This window comes from Phacochoerus africanus, chromosome 1 (genome assembly GCF_016906955.1).
Source record: "Phacochoerus africanus isolate WHEZ1 chromosome 1, ROS_Pafr_v1, whole genome shotgun sequence".
NCBI classification, from domain to species: Eukaryota; Metazoa; Chordata; class Mammalia; order Artiodactyla; family Suidae; genus Phacochoerus; species Phacochoerus africanus.
In genome coordinates this window covers 115,008,689-115,029,477 of record NC_062544.1, presented here as the reverse complement: position 1 = coordinate 115,029,477, position 20,789 = coordinate 115,008,689, and the positions used below count along the sequence as shown (strand labels likewise).

At 39.1% G+C, this 20,789-nt stretch overlaps 2 protein-coding genes across 17 annotated transcripts in view; both read left to right on the top strand.

Moving 5' to 3' along the window:
• PBRM1 (polybromo 1) overlaps nt 1-20,789 on the top strand; it is a 128,872-nt gene that overhangs the window by 88,762 nt on the left and 19,321 nt on the right. For all 16 annotated transcript variants that reach the window (XM_047776411.1, XM_047776354.1, XM_047776372.1 and 13 more), the window contains 5 exons: nt 1,073-1,258; nt 2,606-2,763; nt 3,462-3,725; nt 13,178-13,323; nt 16,224-16,381. In XM_047776411.1, the coding sequence (XP_047632367.1) occupies nt 1,073-1,258; nt 2,606-2,763; nt 3,462-3,725; nt 13,178-13,323; nt 16,224-16,381 (912 nt within the window). The remainder of the gene's footprint in view (nt 1-1,072; nt 1,259-2,605; nt 2,764-3,461; nt 3,726-13,177; nt 13,324-16,223; nt 16,382-20,789) is intronic.
• Nucleotides 18,740-19,668, top strand: LOC125125479 (40S ribosomal protein S15a-like). Its single transcript, XM_047776559.1, has one exon. It carries the CDS (start codon nt 19,132-19,134, stop codon nt 19,519-19,521), a length of 390 nt encoding a protein of 129 aa, XP_047632515.1. The 5' UTR covers nt 18,740-19,131; the 3' UTR covers nt 19,522-19,668.

Here is a 20,789-nt window from a genome sequence, read left to right as displayed (position 1 = left end):
GTGGGGCAGCCAAAAGGAAAAAAAATCTTGCTGGAATGTATTAAATTTTGGGAAATATGTGTGATATATTAAATGTATGCATATGTGGTTTACAATATGTTGTATGAAATATGTATTTCATATCCCATCAATTCTAAGATTCTGGAGTTCCCATTTTGGCTCAGCAGGTTAAGAACTGTGAGGATGTGGCTTTGGCCCCAGGCCTTGCTCAATGGGTTAAGGATCTAGTGTTGTGATGTAGGTTGCAGATGTAGTTTGGATCCAGTGTTGCTCTGGCTGTAGTGTATGCTGGCAGTCACAGCTTCATGAGCTCCAGTTCAACCCCTAGCCTGGGAACTTTCATACGCTGTAGGTGTGGCCATAAATAAATAATTCCATTCCTTGTGACATAACCATGTAATAACTGTTAGAGGAAAAAAATTTAGAGGCATTAAGATGGAGAGAAAGTACATGAAATTACTTCTAGGAAAAAAAAAATATATATATATGGAGTTCCCATCATGGCTCAGTGGTTGATGAATCCAACTAGGAACCATGAGGTTGCGGGTTCAATCCCTGGCCTCGATCAGTGGGTTAAGGATCCAGGGTTGCCGTGAGCTATGGTGTAGGTCGCAGATGCGGCTCGGATCCGGCATTGCTGTGGCTGTGGTGTAGGCCGGTGGCTACAGCTCCAATTAGACCCCTAGCCTGGGAACCTCCATGTGCTATGGGTGCAGCCCTAAAAGACAAAAAAAGAAAAAGAAATTACTTCTAGGATTACATGATTTATGAGTGACCTATTTTCTTCTTTATCATAACTTTTTGTATCATCTAGAATGACTGTATTGGGCATATATTATTGATTGTTTTTATTCTGTAGATCCTTTATGTATTTATTTAAATTAATGACCATTGGTTGTAATTCAAACGAGTTTTGAGTAGAGCCTATTGGGAATAAGGATGTGGTACTCTTTGCCCTGGATCCTGCCTTTGAATATCTAGGAAAGAATTAAATGTTTTAGTATGTGTTGTTGAATCTTGCATCTGATTCCGGCATCCCTTCATGAGAATATTTTACCCTTTTTAACCTAAGAAGCTGAAAAGAGTGAAGATTCCTCAGGAGCTGCTGGCCTCTCAGGCTTACATCGTACATATAGCCAGGACTGCAGCTTTAAGAACAGCATGTACCATGTTGGAGATTATGTCTATGTGGAGCCTGCAGAGGCCAATCTACAACCACATATAGTCTGTATTGAGAGACTGTGGGAGGATTCTGCTGGTAAGTTTGTTTTTTGTTTTGTTTTGTTTTTGTAAGTTCTTTTTAAATTGAAGAGGAGATGCTGAGAGGTGGTTAGTTTACTCCTCCTTGTCCTCAGGGAAGAAAATAGTAACTCAGAGGTTTTATGTCTTACAACACTAGTTGTTCTACACTGTGTCAGTAAATACAATTAGTACCCATTATGAGAGACATAGGCTAGAGCACTGTTGGGCAGGGACACAGTTGAATCAAAAGGAATGCAGCTTCTTGAAGCCTAGTTGAGATTCACTCATTGAACTAATATTTATTAAAAATATGCCGTGAGCCAAACTCTGTAAGATGTCAGATAGTCAGAGGAACAAAAGGCTTATGTTTTACCCTTGGCAAAATCATAAATATACTGTCTAGCACAAAGAACTATCCAGTCTCCTGGGATAGACCATGATGGAGAATAATATTTTAAAAAAGAATGTGTGTGTGTGTGTATTTATGACTGAGTCACTTTGCTGTACAGCAGAAATTGGCAGTACATTATAAATCAACTATAATAATAATATAAAAAACATATGTAAACACATTAAATCATAAATAAGAAAGAAATTATAATAGACATGTGCCTTGGCTTAGAATTTTATTTCAAAAAGGTTTCCTAGAACGGTTGCCTTTAACTTGAGACATAAATAGGAGTTAAGGCAAAAGCAGGCAGAAATGTGATCCATACTGTGTGATTGTTTCAGCTGTTTATCCTGTAAAATTCCTTTGTATTTCTTTATCGAAGGGCTAAATATGTCCTTTAATATATCTAATAATCATTATTTAAAGCACACAGCTTTAGGTATGTCCTGACCAGCAGAGTAGAGCAGATCTCATTACCTTCTTCATTCTTTGTATTATACATCTTTTAATATGAGGGGGAAAGTAGCATTTTTTAGGACTCATTACACTTCATAATTTTAAAGTATTGTTTCTGGAATTCCCATCATGGCTCTGCAGTAATGAACCTGACAGATATCCATGAGGACACCAGTTCAATCCTTGGCCTTGCTCAGTGGATTAAGGATCTGGCAGTGAGCTGTGATGTAGGTCACAGACACAGCTTGTATCTGGAGTTGCTGTGCCTGTGGTGTAGACTGGCCCCAAGCCTGGGAACTTCCATATGCCACAGTGTGGGTGCAGCCCTAAGAAGACAAAAAAGACAGTCAATCAATCAATCAAGTATTGTTTCTGCTAAGATAATCATATTTAAGGAATTGTGGCCTAAGAAGCATATTGCTAGGTTCAGGCCGTGGCAGAGTGGAGTATTTGCTCATTTTGCAAAGAATGTTTGATTTTTGTTAATGGTAATTCTCTCTCTCTTTTGTTCTTAAGGTGAAAAATGGTTGTATGGCTGTTGGTTCTATCGGCCAAATGAAACATTCCATCTGGCTACACGAAAATTTCTAGAAAAAGAAGTTTTTAAAAGTGACTATTACAATAAAGTTCCTGTTAGTAAAATTCTAGGGAAATGTGTGGTCATGTTTGTCAAGGTAAGAAATTTATCAGTCCTAAAAGAATAAATTATCCCATGGGAATAAAATTCATAAACACACAAAAAATCAATATTTACAAAATCGGTGGCTCTGTTTTAAACTGTTTGAATTTTAAGCTGTGTCTCTGTGGCTTTATATAAAGATTTGGGGATATATCAACCTGTACATAATGATGAAAGACCATTTGCTGCCTACAGTGTATAGCTATATGAAGTTAGCTTAATTTTTTTTATATTGCCAGACAAATTTTTAAGGCTGACAGTTTCTGAAGGACCACTTATAAATTGTCACTGTCGTTTTTTATTTAATTAATTAATTTATTTGTTGCTTTTTAAGGCCGCACCTGCAGCATATGAAAGTTCCCGGGCTAGGGTTCAAATCGGAGCTGTACCTGCTGGCCTGCACCACAGCTACAGCAACACAGGATCCAAGCTATGTCTGCAGCCTACACCACAGCTCATGTCAATGCCAGATCCTAACCCATGGAGTGAGGCCAGGGATCGAACCTGCATTCTCATGGATACTGGTTGGGTTTGTTACTGCTGAGCCACAATGGAAGCTCCACAGTTTACCATTGTTGTTAACTGTCACAAAGTCTTAACACTTTGGCTTTTATTTTTTTGCTTGGTTGGTGTTTTTTGATTGGTTTCAGAAAATTAAATTCACCTAATCGATTTTATTCTTATATCCACCAGGAATACTTTAAATTATGCCCAGAAAACTTTCGAGATGAGGATGTTTTTGTCTGTGAATCACGGTATTCTGCTAAAACCAAATCTTTTAAGAAAATTAAACTATGGACCATGCCCATCAGCTCAGTTAGGTTTGTCCCTCGGGATGTCCCCTTGCCTGTGGTCCGAGTGGCCTCTGTATTTGCAAATGCTGATAAAGGGGATGATGAGAAGAACACCGACAACTCAGAAGACAGTCGAACTGAAGACAGTTTTAACTTGGAAAAGGTATGTAGCCAATAGCCACACAGAAAAGAATTTTACATTGCAAAAAATCTATTCCTAAAAATAAATGAATAAAGTTTTCAAATTCAGAATTAGAAAAAGAACAGCAATATAAAACCTAAGCCAAATATTTCTTCTTAGGGAACTATGAAGGAAAGAAATTAATATTTAGAAAACAGAACAATAGGGAGTTCCCGTCATGGTTCAGCAGAAATGAATCTGACCAATGTCCATGAGGATGCAGATTCAGTCCCTGGCCTGGCTGTGTGGGTTAAGGATCCAGTGTTGAGCTGTGGTATAGGTCACAGATACAGCTTGCATCTGAGATTGCTGTGGCCGTGGTGTAGGCCGGCAGCTACAGCTGATTCAACCCCTATCCTGGAAACTTCCATATGCTGCGGGTGCAGCCCTTAAAAAAAAAAGGCAAATAAAACAATAGAAATGAGAAGGAGACTTTGACAAGTCCAATGAGATAAACTACCAACTATCCTAATAAAGGAGAAATAAGGGAAATTAAACTCAGAATACAAAATGTGAAAAAAATTTAAGGACTTGTACATTGCTGTTAATAAATTTGAAAATCTGGATGAATGAATAATTTTCTAGGATAATGCAAATTACCAAAGTGTAATCAAGAAGATACATAACACATGTAAGTAGACAACCACCTAAAGAATTTTCTTTTTTTTTCCTTTTTGGGGCTGCATCCATGGCATAGAGAAGTTCCCAGGCTAGGGGTTGAATAGTAGCTTCAACTTCGAGCATACTCCATAGCCACAGCAATTTGGGATCCAAGCCACATCTGCAGCCTACACCACAGCTCACAGCAACATCAGATTCTTAACCCATTGAGTGAGGCCAGGGGTTGAACCCGAGTTCTCATATCCTAGTCAGGTTTATAACCCACTGAGAACTCCCAAGAAATTTTTTTTTAATGTCAAAGATCTCACCCCAAAGAATGCTCAGGTCAGATCATTCCATAGGTGAATTCCTTTTTTTTTTTTTTTTGTCTTTTTCTTGGGCTGCACCTGCAGAATGTGGAGATTCCCAGGCTAGGGATCTAATCAGAGCTGTAGCCACCAGCCTACACCAGGGCCACAGCAATTCAGGATCCAAGCTGCATCTGCAACCTACACCATAGCTCACGGCAACCCCGGATCCTTAACCCACTGAGCAAGGCCAGGGATCGAACCCGCAACCTCATGGTTCCTAGTCAGATTTGTTAACCACTGAGCCATGACGGGAACTCCTAGGTGAATTCTTTTAACCTTGTAAATTATTACTGAGCATAGGTAACAAAGAAAATTTCCCAGTTTGCTTTACAAAGCCAGGATAATGTTGATTCCAAAACCTGGCAAAATAAAAACAGGAAACTACAGTTCAGTCTCACTTCATGAATATTGATACAAAAATACTTAGGGAAAATGTATTCCTATAAGTGAGATCAGGTTAGTTATTTGAGAACAACATGACCAAGTAGGGGTGTAGTTCATTCTAAGAATGCAAGGATTGTTCAAAATTAGGAAAATTCAGTAATATACTTTATTACATTATTAGATATAAGATCAAAGAAATTATTTGATAAGGTATAGTACCTGTATTGATTGATTTAAATCTTTAAATGGGTATTTCCTCAAAGTGATTTTTTTAAAATTATTGTCATATCTCAAGCCTAATACCTGTGGGAGAAATTCCTTTTAGAGTTATACACATGACAGAGGTGCTTGCTATACCATTTTCTATATTTTCCTGAAAATAGCCAATGTAGCTAGACAAAAGTAGTAAAAATAATTGACAATGAGAGGCAAAATTTTTTTTTTTTCTTTTATTTTTAGGACTGCACCTGTGGCATATGGAAGTTCCCAGGCTAGGGGTCAGATCAGAACTACAGCTGCTGGCCTACACCACTGTCACAGCAAGGCTGGATCCAAGCCTCGTCTATAACTTCCACCACAGCTCGAGGCAATGCTGGATCCTTAACCCACTGAGTGAGGCCAGGGATTGAACCTTTGTCCTCATGGATACTAGTTGGGTTCGTTTTCCGCTGAGCCACATAGAGAACTCCCCAGAATTATTTTTTTGAAGATAATTGGGGGAGAAATTAGCCCCCCCAAAAAAATTATTTTGGTCTTTTTGTCTTTTGAGGGCCGCACCTGCGGCATATGGAGATTCTCAGGCTAGGGGTCTAATTGGAGCTGTAGCTGCCGGCCTACGCCAGAGCCACAGGAATGCTAGATCCGAGCTGCATCTGTGATCTACACCACAGCTCACAGCAATGCCGGATCCTTAATACACTGAGCAAGGCCAGAGATTGAACCCGCAACCTCATGGTTCCTAGTCGGATTTGTTTCCACTGAGCCACGACTGGAACTCCAACAAAAATTTTTGAAACTGAGAATTCAACAAGTAGATATTTGAAAACTATATGTCAATAGCTTTATTATATAAATACAATAATTCATGACTTTTGAAAATAAAGTGAAAATATTGAATACACTTTAACAACTGTTAGCAAAATCATAATGAAGAAAATATCCAATTCACATGACTGAAAAAAAAATTAAGGGAGTCCCCTTTGTGGCTCAGCGGGTTAAGAACCTAATACCCATGAGAATGCAGGTTCGATCCCTGGCCTCGCTCAGTGGGTTAAAGATCCGGTGTTGCCCAGGCTCCAGCTTAGGTCATAGATGTGGCTCAGATCTGGCATTGCTGTGGTTGTGGTGTTGTTTTGTTTGCTTTTTTTTTTTTAAGGGCTGCACCGGCAGCATATGGAAGTTCCCAGGCTAGGGGTCAAATCAGAGCTGTAGCTGCTCTGGCCTATACCACAGCCGTGTCTGCAACCTACACCACAGCTCCCAGCAATGCTGGATCCTAAACCCACTGAGCAAGGCCAGGGATCAAACCTGCATCTTCATGGATACCAGTTGGGTTCATTAATACTGAGCCATGATGAAAATTCTGAAGAAATTATTTTGGAAGTACCTCTTGTGGCTTAGTGGAGTAAGAACCCAGTATTGTCTCTGTGAAGATGGCGGTTCAATCCCTGGCCTCTCTCAGTGGATTAAAGATCCTGCATTGCCAAAGGTGCAGCTTGGTTTGCAGATGCAACTTGGGTCTGGTGTTGCTGCGACTGTGACATGGGTATTTACAGCTCCAATTTAGACAGTGGTCCAGGAATTCCCATATGCTGTAGGTGTGGCTCTAAAAAGAAAAAAAGAAAGAAAACTTATTTTGGTGTTCCCAGTGTGGCACAGTTTAAGAATCAAACTGCAGTGGCTCATGTTGCTGTGGCAGCATGAGTTTGATCCCTGGCCTGGCACGTGGGTTAAAGGATCTGGAGTTGCCCTACCCGTGGTGTAGGTCATAGGCGCAACTCAGGTTCAGTCCTTGGTCTGGAAACTTCTGTATGCTGACATTGCAGCAATAGAAAGAAAGAAACAGAGGGAGGAAGGAAGGAAGAGAAATTATCTTAAAAGAAATATATGGAACTTGTGGAAAGAAAAACAGTCTACTGAAGGACATAAAAGACTTGAATAAATTGTTTTGGAACTTGACAAAATTATTCTAGCATTCTTAAGAAGAATAAATTGATGACAATCATCAAAATAAAGTAGAAAAACTGAAAGAATAGTCAAGAGTGCTTTGCCCTGCCAAATAGTTTTACATTTTTACAAAACTACATTTAAAAAGAGAGGAGTTCCTGTTGTGACTCGGGGGAAATGAATCTGACTAGTATCCATCAGGACGCAGGTTGGATCCCTCGCCTCACTCAGTGGGTTAAAGATCCAGCATTGCCGTGAGCTGTGGTGTAGGTCACAGACATGGCTCTGATCCCACATTGCTGTGGCTATGGTGTAGGCCAATGGCTGTAGCTCTGATTCGACCCATAGCCTGAGAACCTCCATATGCTGCGGGTGTGGCCCTAAAATGACTACATAAATAAATAATGGTTAGTTAAAACCTGGAGGCTTTAAAAAAAAAAAAAAAAAGATATTAGCTCGGGATCGGTCAGTGGAGGGAATAGGCATATAACAGTTAAAGCCAGAATATAAAGATAATAATTTATTCATTCGTTGTGGTTTTACTCCCTTCACCTTTTTTTGGCCACACCTGCAGCGAATTGAAATTCCCAGGTCAGGGATCAAATCTGAGCCACATCTGCAACCTATACCAGCATCACTGGATCCATAACTCACTGGACCCAGCTTGTGATTAAACCAGCAGTGCCACAGAGACCAGCCAAATGATTAAACTACCACACCACACCGGCTTCTTAAATATTTTATTTTAACTTTTATTTTGGAATGACTTTCTTTCTTTCTTTCTTTCTTTTTTTTTTGTCTTTTCTAGGGTTGCACCCGCAGCATATGGATGTTCCCAGGCTAGGGGTCTAATTGGAGCTGTAGCCACTGGCCTACACCACAGCCACAGCAACACCAGATCCTTTACCCACTGAGTGAGGCCAGGGATCGAACCTGTAACCTCTTGGTTCCTAGTCAGATTCATTAACTACTGAGCCATGATGGGAACTCCTGGAATGATTTTAGAATTAACACATGTGCAAAGTGCTTAACAAAGATTGTACAAAGACATTCCTTATATTCTTCATTCAGCTTCTGCTAACATTAATATCGTATAAGAATCTGAACCAGAACATTAACATTAATACTAATTATTAATCTAGAGACCTCATTCATATTTCCCCTGTTGTCCCACAATGGCCTTTTTCTTTTTGTTTTCCTTCCAGTTTTATTGAGATATAATTGACATATAGCAATGTATGAGTTTAAGGTATACAACATAGTGATTTCACATACATACATCATGAAATGATTACCACAGTTTGATGAACATCCGTCATCTATTGTAGATACAATATTAAAGAAATAGAAACAAACTTTTTTCCTTATCACGAGAACTGTTAGTACTTGCTCTTTCATACATAATATCCAGCAGTGTTAATTATATTTATCATGTTGTACATTGTCTTGCTATTATTTATTTATTTTTCAACTGGAAGTTTGTACTTTTGACTGCCTTCATCCAGTTCCCTCTCCCCCTACTCCCTGCCTCTGGTAACCACAAATCTTAACTCTTTTTCTGACTTTGTAGGGTTTGTTTTGTTTTGTTTTGTTTTGTTTTTTTGTCTTTTTGCGATTTCTTGGGCCGCCCCTGCGGCATGTGGAGGTTCCCAGGCTAGGGGTCCAATCGGAGCTGTAGCCACCGGCCTACGCCAGAGCCACAGCAACATGGGATCTGAGCCACGTCTGCAACCTACACTACAGCTCACGGCAACGCCGGATCGTTAACCCACTGAGCAAGGGCAGGGACCGAACCCGCAACCTCATGGTTCCTAGTCGGATTCGTTAACCACTGCGCCACGACGGGAACTCCTGACTTTGTGGTTTTTGAAGTGTAATTGACCTGCAATACTGTGTTAATTCCTGCTGTACGACATAGTGAATCAGTATTTCTCTACATTTCAAAATGATGACAAGATAGGTCTAGTTGTCATCTGTCACCATACAAAGATATTATATAATTATTAACTATACCTCACACAGTACATTTCATACTTGTGACTCATTTATATATTTTTTAACTTCTTTTTTTCTTTCTTGCTTTTTTCTTTTTTTTCTTTTTGGCCACCCACAGCATATGGAGTTTCCAGGCCAGAGATCAGGTCCTAGCCACAGTTGCAACCTAAGCCACAACTGCGGCAACACCAGATCTTTAACTCACTGTTCCAGGCCAGGGATCAAATCTGTGTCCCACCACTTCAGCAATGCCACCAACTCCATTGCACCACAGGGGAAACTCCATGACTCACTTATTTTATAAAATAAGTGAAATTTTGTATAAAGTTAGTACTTTAAATCAGCAAGGAAGATGGAATCATGATATTGAAAAAAACTGATAGCCATTTTAAAAAAAAGAAAATAAGCCACCTGAACTTTCCCTCATTTCATATTCCAAAATAAATAAGATAAAAACATTAAAAAAAGAAACATAAGTTGCTAACATAAGTATACTTACTATTAATTTATCTCTAATCTTTTACTCATTTATAAGCTTAGATTCTTTATATGCATAATATAAAGTACAGTAGCCATAAGAAAAAAATTACTTATTTACAATTGACAGTATCAATTAGTTTAATAAAACAGTCTAAGGACTACTATTTTATACTACTATATAAAGAGCTCTTGGAGGAGTTCCTGTCATGGCTCAGTGGTTAATGAACCCAGCTAGGAACCATAAGGTTTTCGGGTTCAATCCTTGGCCTCCCTCAGTGGGTTAAGAATCCGGTGTTGTTGTGAGCTATGGTGTAGGTTGAAGACATGGCGCAGATCCTATGTGGCTATAGCTCCTATTCGACCCCTAGCCTAGGAACTTCTACATGCCTTGGGTGCAGCCCTAAAAAAAAAAAAGACAAAACTCTAGGGAAAATATACTAGAAAAATGGGCGGGGGACCAAATCATTTTTAGAAGATGATTCAAAAAACATAGGAAAGTGTGTTAATCTAATAGTTTTTAAAATGCCCAACAAACTGGGGACAAGAGTTCCGAAGACTGGTAGTGATGCAGCCTGGTGTGAGTGTAGAGCATCACATTTTCATTTCCCATCACTGGTAGGGGATATGCTCCAATAGATACACCAGGAGGTCTCTGGTGGCTTAGTGGGTTAAGGGTCAAGCATTGTCACTGCTGTGGCTCATGTTTGATCCCTGCCCCAGGAACTTCCATATGTTGCAGGCACAGCCAAAAAAAAAAAAGATAACACCAAAGGGTAACATCAGTGTTGTTTATAAAAGCAAACCCTAGACTAAATCCAAATCCAAATACCTATGAATAGGAATTAAGTTGTCATACATCCATATAATGCAAACTGTGCAGCCAGAAAAGGAGTTAACAGGTTACAGAATGAGATGTGGTTTCAACATTACTCCAAACAGCCAAAAATGTATGTTTATATATATGAGTCTATAAACAACATAGAAAGCTATTAAACTATGTGGTTATCTCTGGGATTGGATCAAAGAATATTTGTTTTTTCAATTTTATATACTCTAATGTTTGAATTATTTCCAGCGAATGTACTCTTTATATAGGGAAAAAAGTTTTTAAATTGTTAATGTAAAAACTGGAAAAAATGAATTTTTAATATCTTAGGGAAAAAAATACCTATTTCAGTGTCCTAATAGTGTTATAAGAGAAAAGGAGCTTAGAAAGAGCATGATATTTTTTACATTTTACCAGTATGTCTAGGAATCATAGAGACATTAGTTTTAAAAGAAATATCAGGGGAAGTCATGTGGGAATTAACTTAGTTTTCTTATTATCATTGTTATTAGCATTCCTAAGTCCCTAGGACCCTCTCTATTAGTTACCTTTTTTAGTCTCATATCTTTATCTTAATATTGCATGGCCAAAACGTGTCATGCCAAGGGCTCTTTAAAAGAATTTTAAAAAAAGTAAGTTCTTTCTAAATAAAAGAATAACTAGAACAGAACCCACTCCTAAAATATTCTTGGGAGTTCCCTGGTGGTCTTTTGGGAAGATTCAGGGCTTTCCGCTCTGCAGCCTGGAGTCAATCCCTGGTCTGGGAACTGAGATCCCACATTAAGCCACTGCACACTGTGGCACCCCTGCAAAAAAGTGTTCTTAATCTCAGAGCTTATTATGGCTTCCATTCCTTCAAGTGCCCCTCACCCAGCGTATGTGTGGGACTGCTCTTACTATTAAAAATTTCCCAAAAAGAGCATTTCAGCATCACATTTGAAGTCATAAAGATGAAAACTTTGGAGTTGCTGCTGTGTCACAGTAGGTTAAGAATCTGACGTTGCTGCAATTGTGGCAGGTCACAGCTGCAGCTTGAATTCAGTCTCTAGCCCAGAAACAACCATATGCTATGGGTGCAGCCATTAAAAAAAAAAATTCTAAACATTAAATTATTTGAGCATTCTAAAGGAGTTTTTTTTAAGTTTGAAGTTTCAGATATTCTTGGTCAGTGAGATGCAGTAGAAAATTTGAGGCTTCTGGAGTTTCCTCAGCTTTTTATATGTTTTAGGGGTAATAAAACACCTAATGCTGTGCTCATCATCTGCTAGATTCCCAGTAAATTGTGTTTCTTATTTCCATTAGTCAGAAATGTATTTATTTTTCTTTTCCTTTTTTTCCCCAAGACTATATAAAACAACAGTAATGAATGTTAAGTGCTTTTCATGAGCCCAGCAATACTATATTTTTAACATGAATTGTGTTAACAATTGTAACAACTTCATCTGGTGGGCACACTGTCTTCATTTTACAGATAATGAACCTAAGGCATAAGAGGTCAAGTAATTTACCCAATGTCCCAGCAGCCAGTAGGTGACAGACTCTATATAATTTATTCAAAAACAGAATATATGGGTTTGTCCTTTCCATGTTGGAATATATCAAAATGATAAAAATTTTAAATCTACCAGTTGTTAATATTAAGAAATTGAGAGCTCAGTCAATGTGGTAAAGAGGCAGCTTTTGTTGAATTTGCTCCATACACCTTATAACAATGAAATGCGGCTGTTTCTGAAAGCTGATAAGTTTTTTGGTTTTGGTTTTTTGCTGAAGGCTCTGAGAATGGGGGAGGGAAGGAGAGAGGAATAAAAGGACCTTGGAGTAACATTTTTTATGAAAACTAACTAGAAATTTAGCTAGATACTGGCGGAGTTCCCACCATGGCTCCGCGGAAACAATCTGACTAGTATCCATGAGGACATGGGTGTAATCCCTGGCCTCACTTGGTGGGTTAAGGGTCTGCCCTTTCTGTGAGCTGTGGTGTAGGTCGCAGACTCAGCTCGGGTCCCACGTTGCTGTGGCTCTGGCGTAGGCTAGCAGCTACAGCTCTGATTAGACCCCTAGCCTGGGAACCTCCATATGCTGCGGGAGCAGCCCAAGAAATGGCAAAAAGACCAAAAAAAAAAAAAAGAAAAAGAAAGAAAGAAAGAATAAAATAAAAGATAAAACTTAGGTGCTGAAACAGGTGGTTTCAGCAACCTGTTCTTTTGGTTTCCTTCTGTGTGTGGTTATTTTTTTTTTCTTTTTTTTTGTCTTTTTGCCATTTCTTGGACCACTCCTGCGGCATATGGAGGTTCCCAGGCTAGGGGTCCAATCGGAGCTGTAGCCACCAGCCTACGCCAGAGCCACAGCAACGTGGGATCTGAGCCGCGTCTGCAACCTACACCACAGCTCACGGCAACGCCAGATCCTTTAACCCACTGAGCAAGGCCAGGGACCGAACCCGCAACCTCATGGTTCTTAGTCCGATTCGTTAACCACTGCGCCACGACGGGAACTCCTGGTTATTTTTTCTTTTAAGTTGAACTTAAGACAAGTTTGCTTTCTCATCTGACCTTCTCTGACTACTCCTTCATGGTCAGCTGCCTATCTTCAACCAGTTTCCTTTGTCACAGGAGAAAGAAGATGTCCCTGTGGAAATGTCAAACGGTGAGCCAGGTTGCCACTACTTTGAGCAGCTCCGTTATAATGACATGTGGTTGAAGGTTGGTGACTGTGTCTTCATCAAGTCCCATGGCCTGGTGCGCCCTCGTGTGGGCAGGTGAGTGTTATTGAGGTAGAGGGGATGAGGTTGGGTCTGAGAAAGCTGGAGCTAGTAAAAATTCATCACTCTTGAGGATGAAGACAAAAGTCCCTCCCTTGGCAACTTCAACTTCCTCTCACACCACACTGTCCCTACTTACTTATTCAGCCACACTTACATTTCCCTCTTTAAATTCCTGCCATGAGCCTCCCCCTTCTTTTTTTTCCCTACCATTTGCTGAACTCTCAACCCAGAAATCTCCCTGCCTGTTTCATATGTTGAACTCCTTAAGCATAAATTTGAAATAGCTCCTGCAAACTGGGTTGGGTCTCCCTGTTGCACATTCTCAGAACACATGTCAAATACTATCAGGCTTCCATACCAGACTTTAAATGCCCTAAGAGTTAGAGACCCTCTGTTTTTGAGCAAAAAGGCAACATAAATCTTTACAGTCCCTGCTCAAAGCATAGTGTATAAGGCTCAAATATTTGATGAACAAGTAAATGAAAGAAAGTATGGTTGGATAGCACAGACTAACAATAAAGGAGTCAGGGGATGAGCTGGACAGTAGACAGTAGTAGTTAAGGACAGTAGTTAGTTCCAAAAGATTTTGGTTTAAGTCCCAGCCCTGCCAGTTTAATGTCCTTTGGCAAATGATTTAGCTCTCTGAGCTTCAGTTTCCTCATTGTATTTGTTTATCAGTTAGTAATTACACACCTGCTATTTGCCAGGCTCTGAAGACTCAATAGTAAATAAAACAGACAAGTATCCTTAGTCCCACGGATCTTTGTTCTAGTGGGAAAACAATAAACACTACGAATAGTAAAGTATGTATAGTACGTTAGATCCTCATATGTGCTGTGGAAAAAGCAGAGCTAGGTGTGGGCAGTCAGGAGTATCATAGTCAAAGTGAGGAGTTAAAAAACTTTAGGTGGGATGTGTGAAACCTCACTGAGAACTGACAGTTGAGCCAACACTTGAAGAAACCGAGGAAGTGAGTAATGTGAATATCCAGAGAGAAAACCTTTCAGGGAAAGAAAACAGCCATTGAAAAGACCTGAGAGGAGTTCCTGTTGTGTCACAGTGGAAATGAATCCGACTAGTATCCATGAGGATGTGGGTTTGATCTCTGGCCTCGCTCAGTGGATTGGGGATCTGGCATTGCCTGAGTTGTGGTTTAGGTTGCAGACACTGTTCAGATCCAAGTTGCTGTGACTATGGTATATAGGTTGGAAGCTGTAGCTCTGATTTGTACCCTAGCCTAGGAACTTCCATATGCCTCAAGAAGAAAAGACCTGAGAGAGAAGCTTACCTGGCCTGTTGAAATCAACAGAGCTTGTTACAAGGAGAGTGAGCTATGCGTAAGTTAGGAGATATGAGAGCCAGGGAATACAGAGCCCATCTTGCAGACCTCAGAAACCATTGTAGGGACTTCGGCCTTTACTGAATTAAATGAAATACCATTGGATAATTTAAGCACAGAAGTGAAATCTGGAAGTTCCATTATGACTTAGCACATCAAAGACCCAGTGCTAGTCACTGCTTCGGCTCAGGCCACTGTTGTAGCAGGGGTTCGATCCCTGGCCCAGGAACTTCTGCATGCTGCAGACGTGGCCAAAAAAAAAAAAAGTGACATCTGACTTAGGTCTCAGAAAGTTTGCCATGTCCATTGATTGTTAAGAAGAGACTGAAGCAGTTCCTGTCGTGGCGCAGTGGTTAACGAATCCGACTAGGAACCATGAGGTTGCGGGTTCGGTCCCTGCCCTTGCTTAGTAGGTTAACGATCCGGCGTTGCCGTGAGCTGTGGTGTAGGTTGCAGACGCGGCTCGGATCCCGCGTTGCTGTGGCTCTGGCGTAGGCCGGTGGCTACAGCTGCGATTCGACCCCTAGCCTGGGAACCTCCATATGCCTCGGGAGCGGCCCAAGAAGTAGCAAAAGAAAAGAAGAGACTGAAGAGTCAAAGGTAGAAAAGCAAAGGGATCTGCTGGGAAGCTATGGCAGAAATGATGGTGGCTCAGGCCAGTAGTCAGATTCTATTCTGCAAAGTAGTCAGATCCTGTTTTGAAAGATTAAGAAGATGTAGAGTCCAAAAGAGATAGAGGAGTCAAAAGTGACCTCTGCATTTTGGCCTGAGGAACTGGAAAGGTGGAGTTACTGAGAAGAGGATGCTACTTCATCTCTGAAACCATGAGACTATGGGACAATAATGGTGATAATTTTATGGTGTGGTTGTAAGGAATGGTACACTATCTTATACAGAACAGTCAGATGTTAACTTTTTATGTGTTTTAGAGTGATGGTATCTGGCTTTCATCAGATCCTTGTGGCTAAAGGGGTATTAGGTCTTGACTTTCAAAAAGGTCATGAACCATGGCCTTAAGGCCTCTGTCACTCCTCTGATCTGACGCCAAATATTGGTGGTCTGTGTGTTTATTCATCTCCCAAGTCCAATGATAGATGTTTAGCACATCAGGAAGAAAACCTGGGAGTTAGCTTAAACTTTTAAGTTGTATGCCTTGGTATTAATGTTAAAAACAATTTTTCTGGGGGTTCCCACGGTGGTCCAGTGGGCAGAGTATCCACATTGCTGCAGCTGTGGCAAGGGTCACAGCTGTGGCTCAGATTTGATCTCTAGCCCAGGAACTTCCAAATGTCACATGTGCAGCAAAACAATAACAACAGTTTCTCCCCCTCAGATGAGTAGCCAAATGTTCAGTTCTCTTTTCCCAAGTATCTTCTCATACTTGAAGGGGAAAATAATCAAGGAATTTGTCTTATCAAAACAGCCAATGAAAGTTCTGTAAATAGTATGTTTCATAAAGTTTTTTATAACAGAATTTTTGTTAAATTAGTCCTTCAAGAATAAAATCCATCAGAACTCTATTTTAATGAAATTTCTCCCTTTTTTTCCCTCTAAGAATTGAAAAAGTATGGGTCCGAGATGGAGCTGCATATTTTTTCGGCCCCATCTTCATTCACCCAGAAGAGACGGAACATGAGCCCACAAAAATGTTCTACAAGAAAGAAGTGTTTCTGAGTAATCTGGAAGAAACCTGCCCCATGACATGTATTCTGGGTAGGTATTTATGCTTTTCATTTAATCACATTCATTCCACAGTTGATTGGATAGTTCTTCTGTCCTGGGCACTGTTCTAGGCTCTAGGTTTACAGCAATAAACAAACCAAAATCTCTGCTCTCAGGAACTTACAGTGGAGCAGAGGCTGGGGAGTCAGTAAATAAATTAAAATTAAATATATCAAACATTAGGTAGGAATTAGGGCTGTGAATCAGAAAAAGCAACACAAGGGAAATTTTTAAAATTAAATTTTTTTAATCTACAATTTACATTTAATAACTTATCTTGTAATAGATAAGACTCACGTAGATACCCACTAAAAAAACAAAGACAAAACCCCCACAAAAATATAAGAAAATTATCAAGAGAAATTGAAGAAATGAATGAAGTGATCTGTTACAGTTTCAGCAAAATCCAGCAGGTTTTGATAAAGTTTTTATCCATTAATAAATGAAGTTTCCTAAACACTTTTCTTTTCCCTATCTTTTGAGGCCTGGTAGGAACCCAAAGACAACACATCTGTTCCAGGGTCACCAATCATTTACTCGTCAGCTATGAGCAGAGTTTTTACCTTTTCCAAATCTCTAATTTTTTTTTAATTTTATTTTTATTTTATTTATTTATTTATTTATTTATTTATTTTGGCCTTTTTAGGGCCACACCTGCGACATATGGAAGTTCCCAGTCGAGGGGTCAAATCAGAGCTTCAGCTGCCAGCCTACCAAAGCCACAGCAATGCCAGGTCTGAGTCACATCTGAGACCTATACCACAGCTCATGGCAATGACAGATCCTTAACCCACTGAGCAAGGCCAGGGATCGAACCCACATCCTCAAGGATACTAATCGGGTTCGTTACCACTAAGCCACAATGGGAACTCCTCCAAATTTCTATTTTTCCTTCTATAAAATATGGAAAATCCTAACTGTCCCTTTTCTGAATTGAAAAGCTTTTGATTATATAAGTAAAGTGCTATGTAAGTCCAATGCAGTGATAATAATTAATAGCTATTTTAATCATCTAATACACACAGACACATGTGTGTGTGTGTGTGTGTGTATACTTTTTTTTTTTTTTTTTTGCTGCACCCCTGACATATGGAAGTTCGTGGGCCAGGGATCAAACCCACACCACAGCAGCAGCTCAAGCTGCTGCAGTGACAATTCCAGATCCTTAACCTCCTGCATCACAAGAGAACTTCCTCTCTTTAATGTTCTTTACCATTATCGTTTATTAATAGAATATTGAAAATAGTGTCCTGTGCTATAAAGCAAGACCTTGTTGTTTATGTTTCTGACCTGTTTTTACATGTTTTGCTTATAAATGTTTAATTTACTAAATTTTGAACTGTGAACACTTCTGTTAAAGTCCAGAGCAAAATAGGAATGTCTTTATCACTCCTATTTAACATTGTTCTGAGGGTACTAGTCAGTGCAGTTAGAAGTAAGAAACAGAAATCTCAGGTAAGGAAATTGAGGAGATGAAACTTCAAGAGAATCAACCAAGAACCATGGCACATAATAAGAGAAATAAGATGGTTGAGTGTAGAGTTAGTAATAAATTATTTGCCTTAAAAGATTCAGTATTGGAGCTCCTGCTATAGCACCATGGAATCAGCAGCATCTTGGGAGCACTGGGATGCACGTTCGATCCCTATTCTGGCATAGTGGGTTAAGGATCTGGCATTGCTGCAGCTGCAGCTTAGGTCACAACTGTGGCTCAGATCTGATCCCTGTCCTGAGAGCTCCATATGCCGTGGGACAGCCAAAAAAGGGAAGAAAAAAAAAGGTTCAGTTATAATAAGAAGATAATATTACCTTGGGATAAATTTAGCAAGGTATGTGCCACATCTATATAAAGAAAGGCTTTTTAGTGCTACTTTTAATGCATTTAAAAGAGAATGCTTGAACAAATAGAATAACATACCATATGCTGAAATCTCAATGGGGAGTTCCCTAGTAGCTCAGTAGGTTAAAGATCCAGCATTGTCACTGTTGTGCGGTTTTGATCCCTGGCCCAGGAACTTTCACATGTCTTGAGTGTGGACCAAAAAAAATTATGTCTCAACATCATAGAAATGTTCATTCTCCCTATATTAATTTTTAATGTGATCTTAATAGATATAACAATGGAAGTTTTCTTGTGAGGAAGTTGGGACTAAATAAACTGATTTTTTAAAAAATCATGTTAAAAATCGTGAAAATTGTGAAAAGTGTAGTGAGGGGAGTTTCTGTCTTTACAGATATTAAAACATAACACTATAATAATTAAAATTATTTATATGATATATGAGTAAACCAATTATTTGAACAGAATAGAAAGTTTGGCAGTAGATCCAAATATAATTTATGATAAAGATGGCATCCCAGGTAAGTGAGGAAAAATTGATTTTTTTCTCTAAGTAGTATTTAGAAATTAGATAGGCGTTTAGAAAAAGTAAAATTGTATCCATCTCTGACATCAACTTCCAAATAAATTCCCAGGTAAATCACAGGCTTAAATGAACGTAAAATGAAGCAGCAAAGATACCAGAAAAAATGACGGGAAAGAAATTTTTATAACCTTTGACATAAAACTCAGAACCCATGTAAGAAAGATTTCTAAATTCAACTGCATAAATGTTTAAAATGTTTGCATAACCAAAACTGGCAGAATCAAAGACCAGTGACAACTTTGGGAAAGTATTTGCAATGTGTGTCATTAGAAAAAGATCAGATTGCTCTTTCTGCCATCTTTCCATGCCACCTTAATGGTGTGCATGAATGTCCTGGCTGATGCCCTCAAGAGCATCAGCAATGCCAAAAAGAGAGACAAATGCCAGGTTATTAGGCCATGCTCCAAAGCCATTGTTAGGTTTCTAACTGTGATGATGAAGCATGGTTACATTGGCGAATTTGAAATCATCAGTGATCATAGAGCTGGACAGATTGTTGTGAACCTCACAGGCAGACTAAATAAGTGTGGAGTCATCAGCCCCAGGTTTGATGTGCATCTCAAAGATCCAGAAAAATGGCAGAATAACCTGCTCCCGTCCCATCTGTTTGGGTTCATTGTACTTAAAGCCTCAGCTGGTATCATGGACCATGAAGAAGCAAGATGGAAACATACAGAAAGGAAAATCCCTGGACTCTTTTTCTAGGGATATAATATATACGTGCAAATAAAATGGCTCAGTGGGAAAAAAAAAAGAAAAGATCACATTTCCCTCATACATGAAGGGCTCCTATAAACAATTAGAAAAAAAGATCAACATCCAATAGGAAAATGGGCAAAAGATCAAGAGAAGAGAGGGAAGTTACCAGTGGTTCCTAAAAAATGCACCACCTCAGCCAGTAGAGAAATACAAATTAAACTACCTAGATGCTGCTTTTTTTTTTTTTTTGTAATTACCTATCAAATTGTCAAAGATAAGTATGTTTATTAATAATTGACAAGAATAGAGGGAAATGCATTCACCCCCTTTATGGTGGATTTATCAACTAGCATAACTTGTATGGAAGATAATTTGATAGTACCTATAAAAATTGAAGCACACAAGACACAGGTTTGATCCTGGCCCAGTGCAGTGGATTAAGAATCCAGCATTGCCGTGGCTGTGGTATAAGTCACAGCTGCAACTCAGATTCTATCCCAGGACTGGTAACTTCCATATACTGTGGATGTGGCAAACAAATAAATAAATAAATATTAAAGTATACATACCCTTTGACCTAGCTTTTGTACTTCTAGAAATTTCTCCTCCAGCATATTCATCCATGTGCAAATTGATATGTCTTAAATTATTTATGTCAACATTGTTTTGCTTCAGTGGGAGAACAAAAATTTGGAAGCAACCTAAATATCCATCAGTAGGAACTAGTTGAATAAATATATATTAATACCAGTAGTGATCCTCAAGATAGATTATTTTACAATAAAATTTAGGTGTAAATATAAGTGATACACTACTATTGGTATGTTGGGGGTAAAACATACATAACATGAAATGCAACATTTTAACCATTTTTAATTGGATGATTCAGTGACATTCAGTCCATTGACAGTATTGTACAACCATCACTTTTACCCGTTTCTAGAACTTTTCATCATCCCAAATAGAAACTCTATACCCAATAAGCAATAACTACCCATTTCTGCCTCTCCCAGCCCCTGGTAAGCCATTTTACTTTTTGTCTCTATGAAATTTGTCTTTTCTAGGTACCTTATACAGGTAGAATCATTCAAAATTTGTCCTTTTCTCTCTGATTTAACATAAATAAAAAATTTGCAAGGTTCATCCATGATGCAGAATCTATCAAAATTGTACTCCTTTTTAAGGCTGAGTAATATTTTATTGTATGTATATATAACATTTATCCATATGTTGGTGGACATTTGGGCAATTTCTATGTACCTTTTGGCCATTTT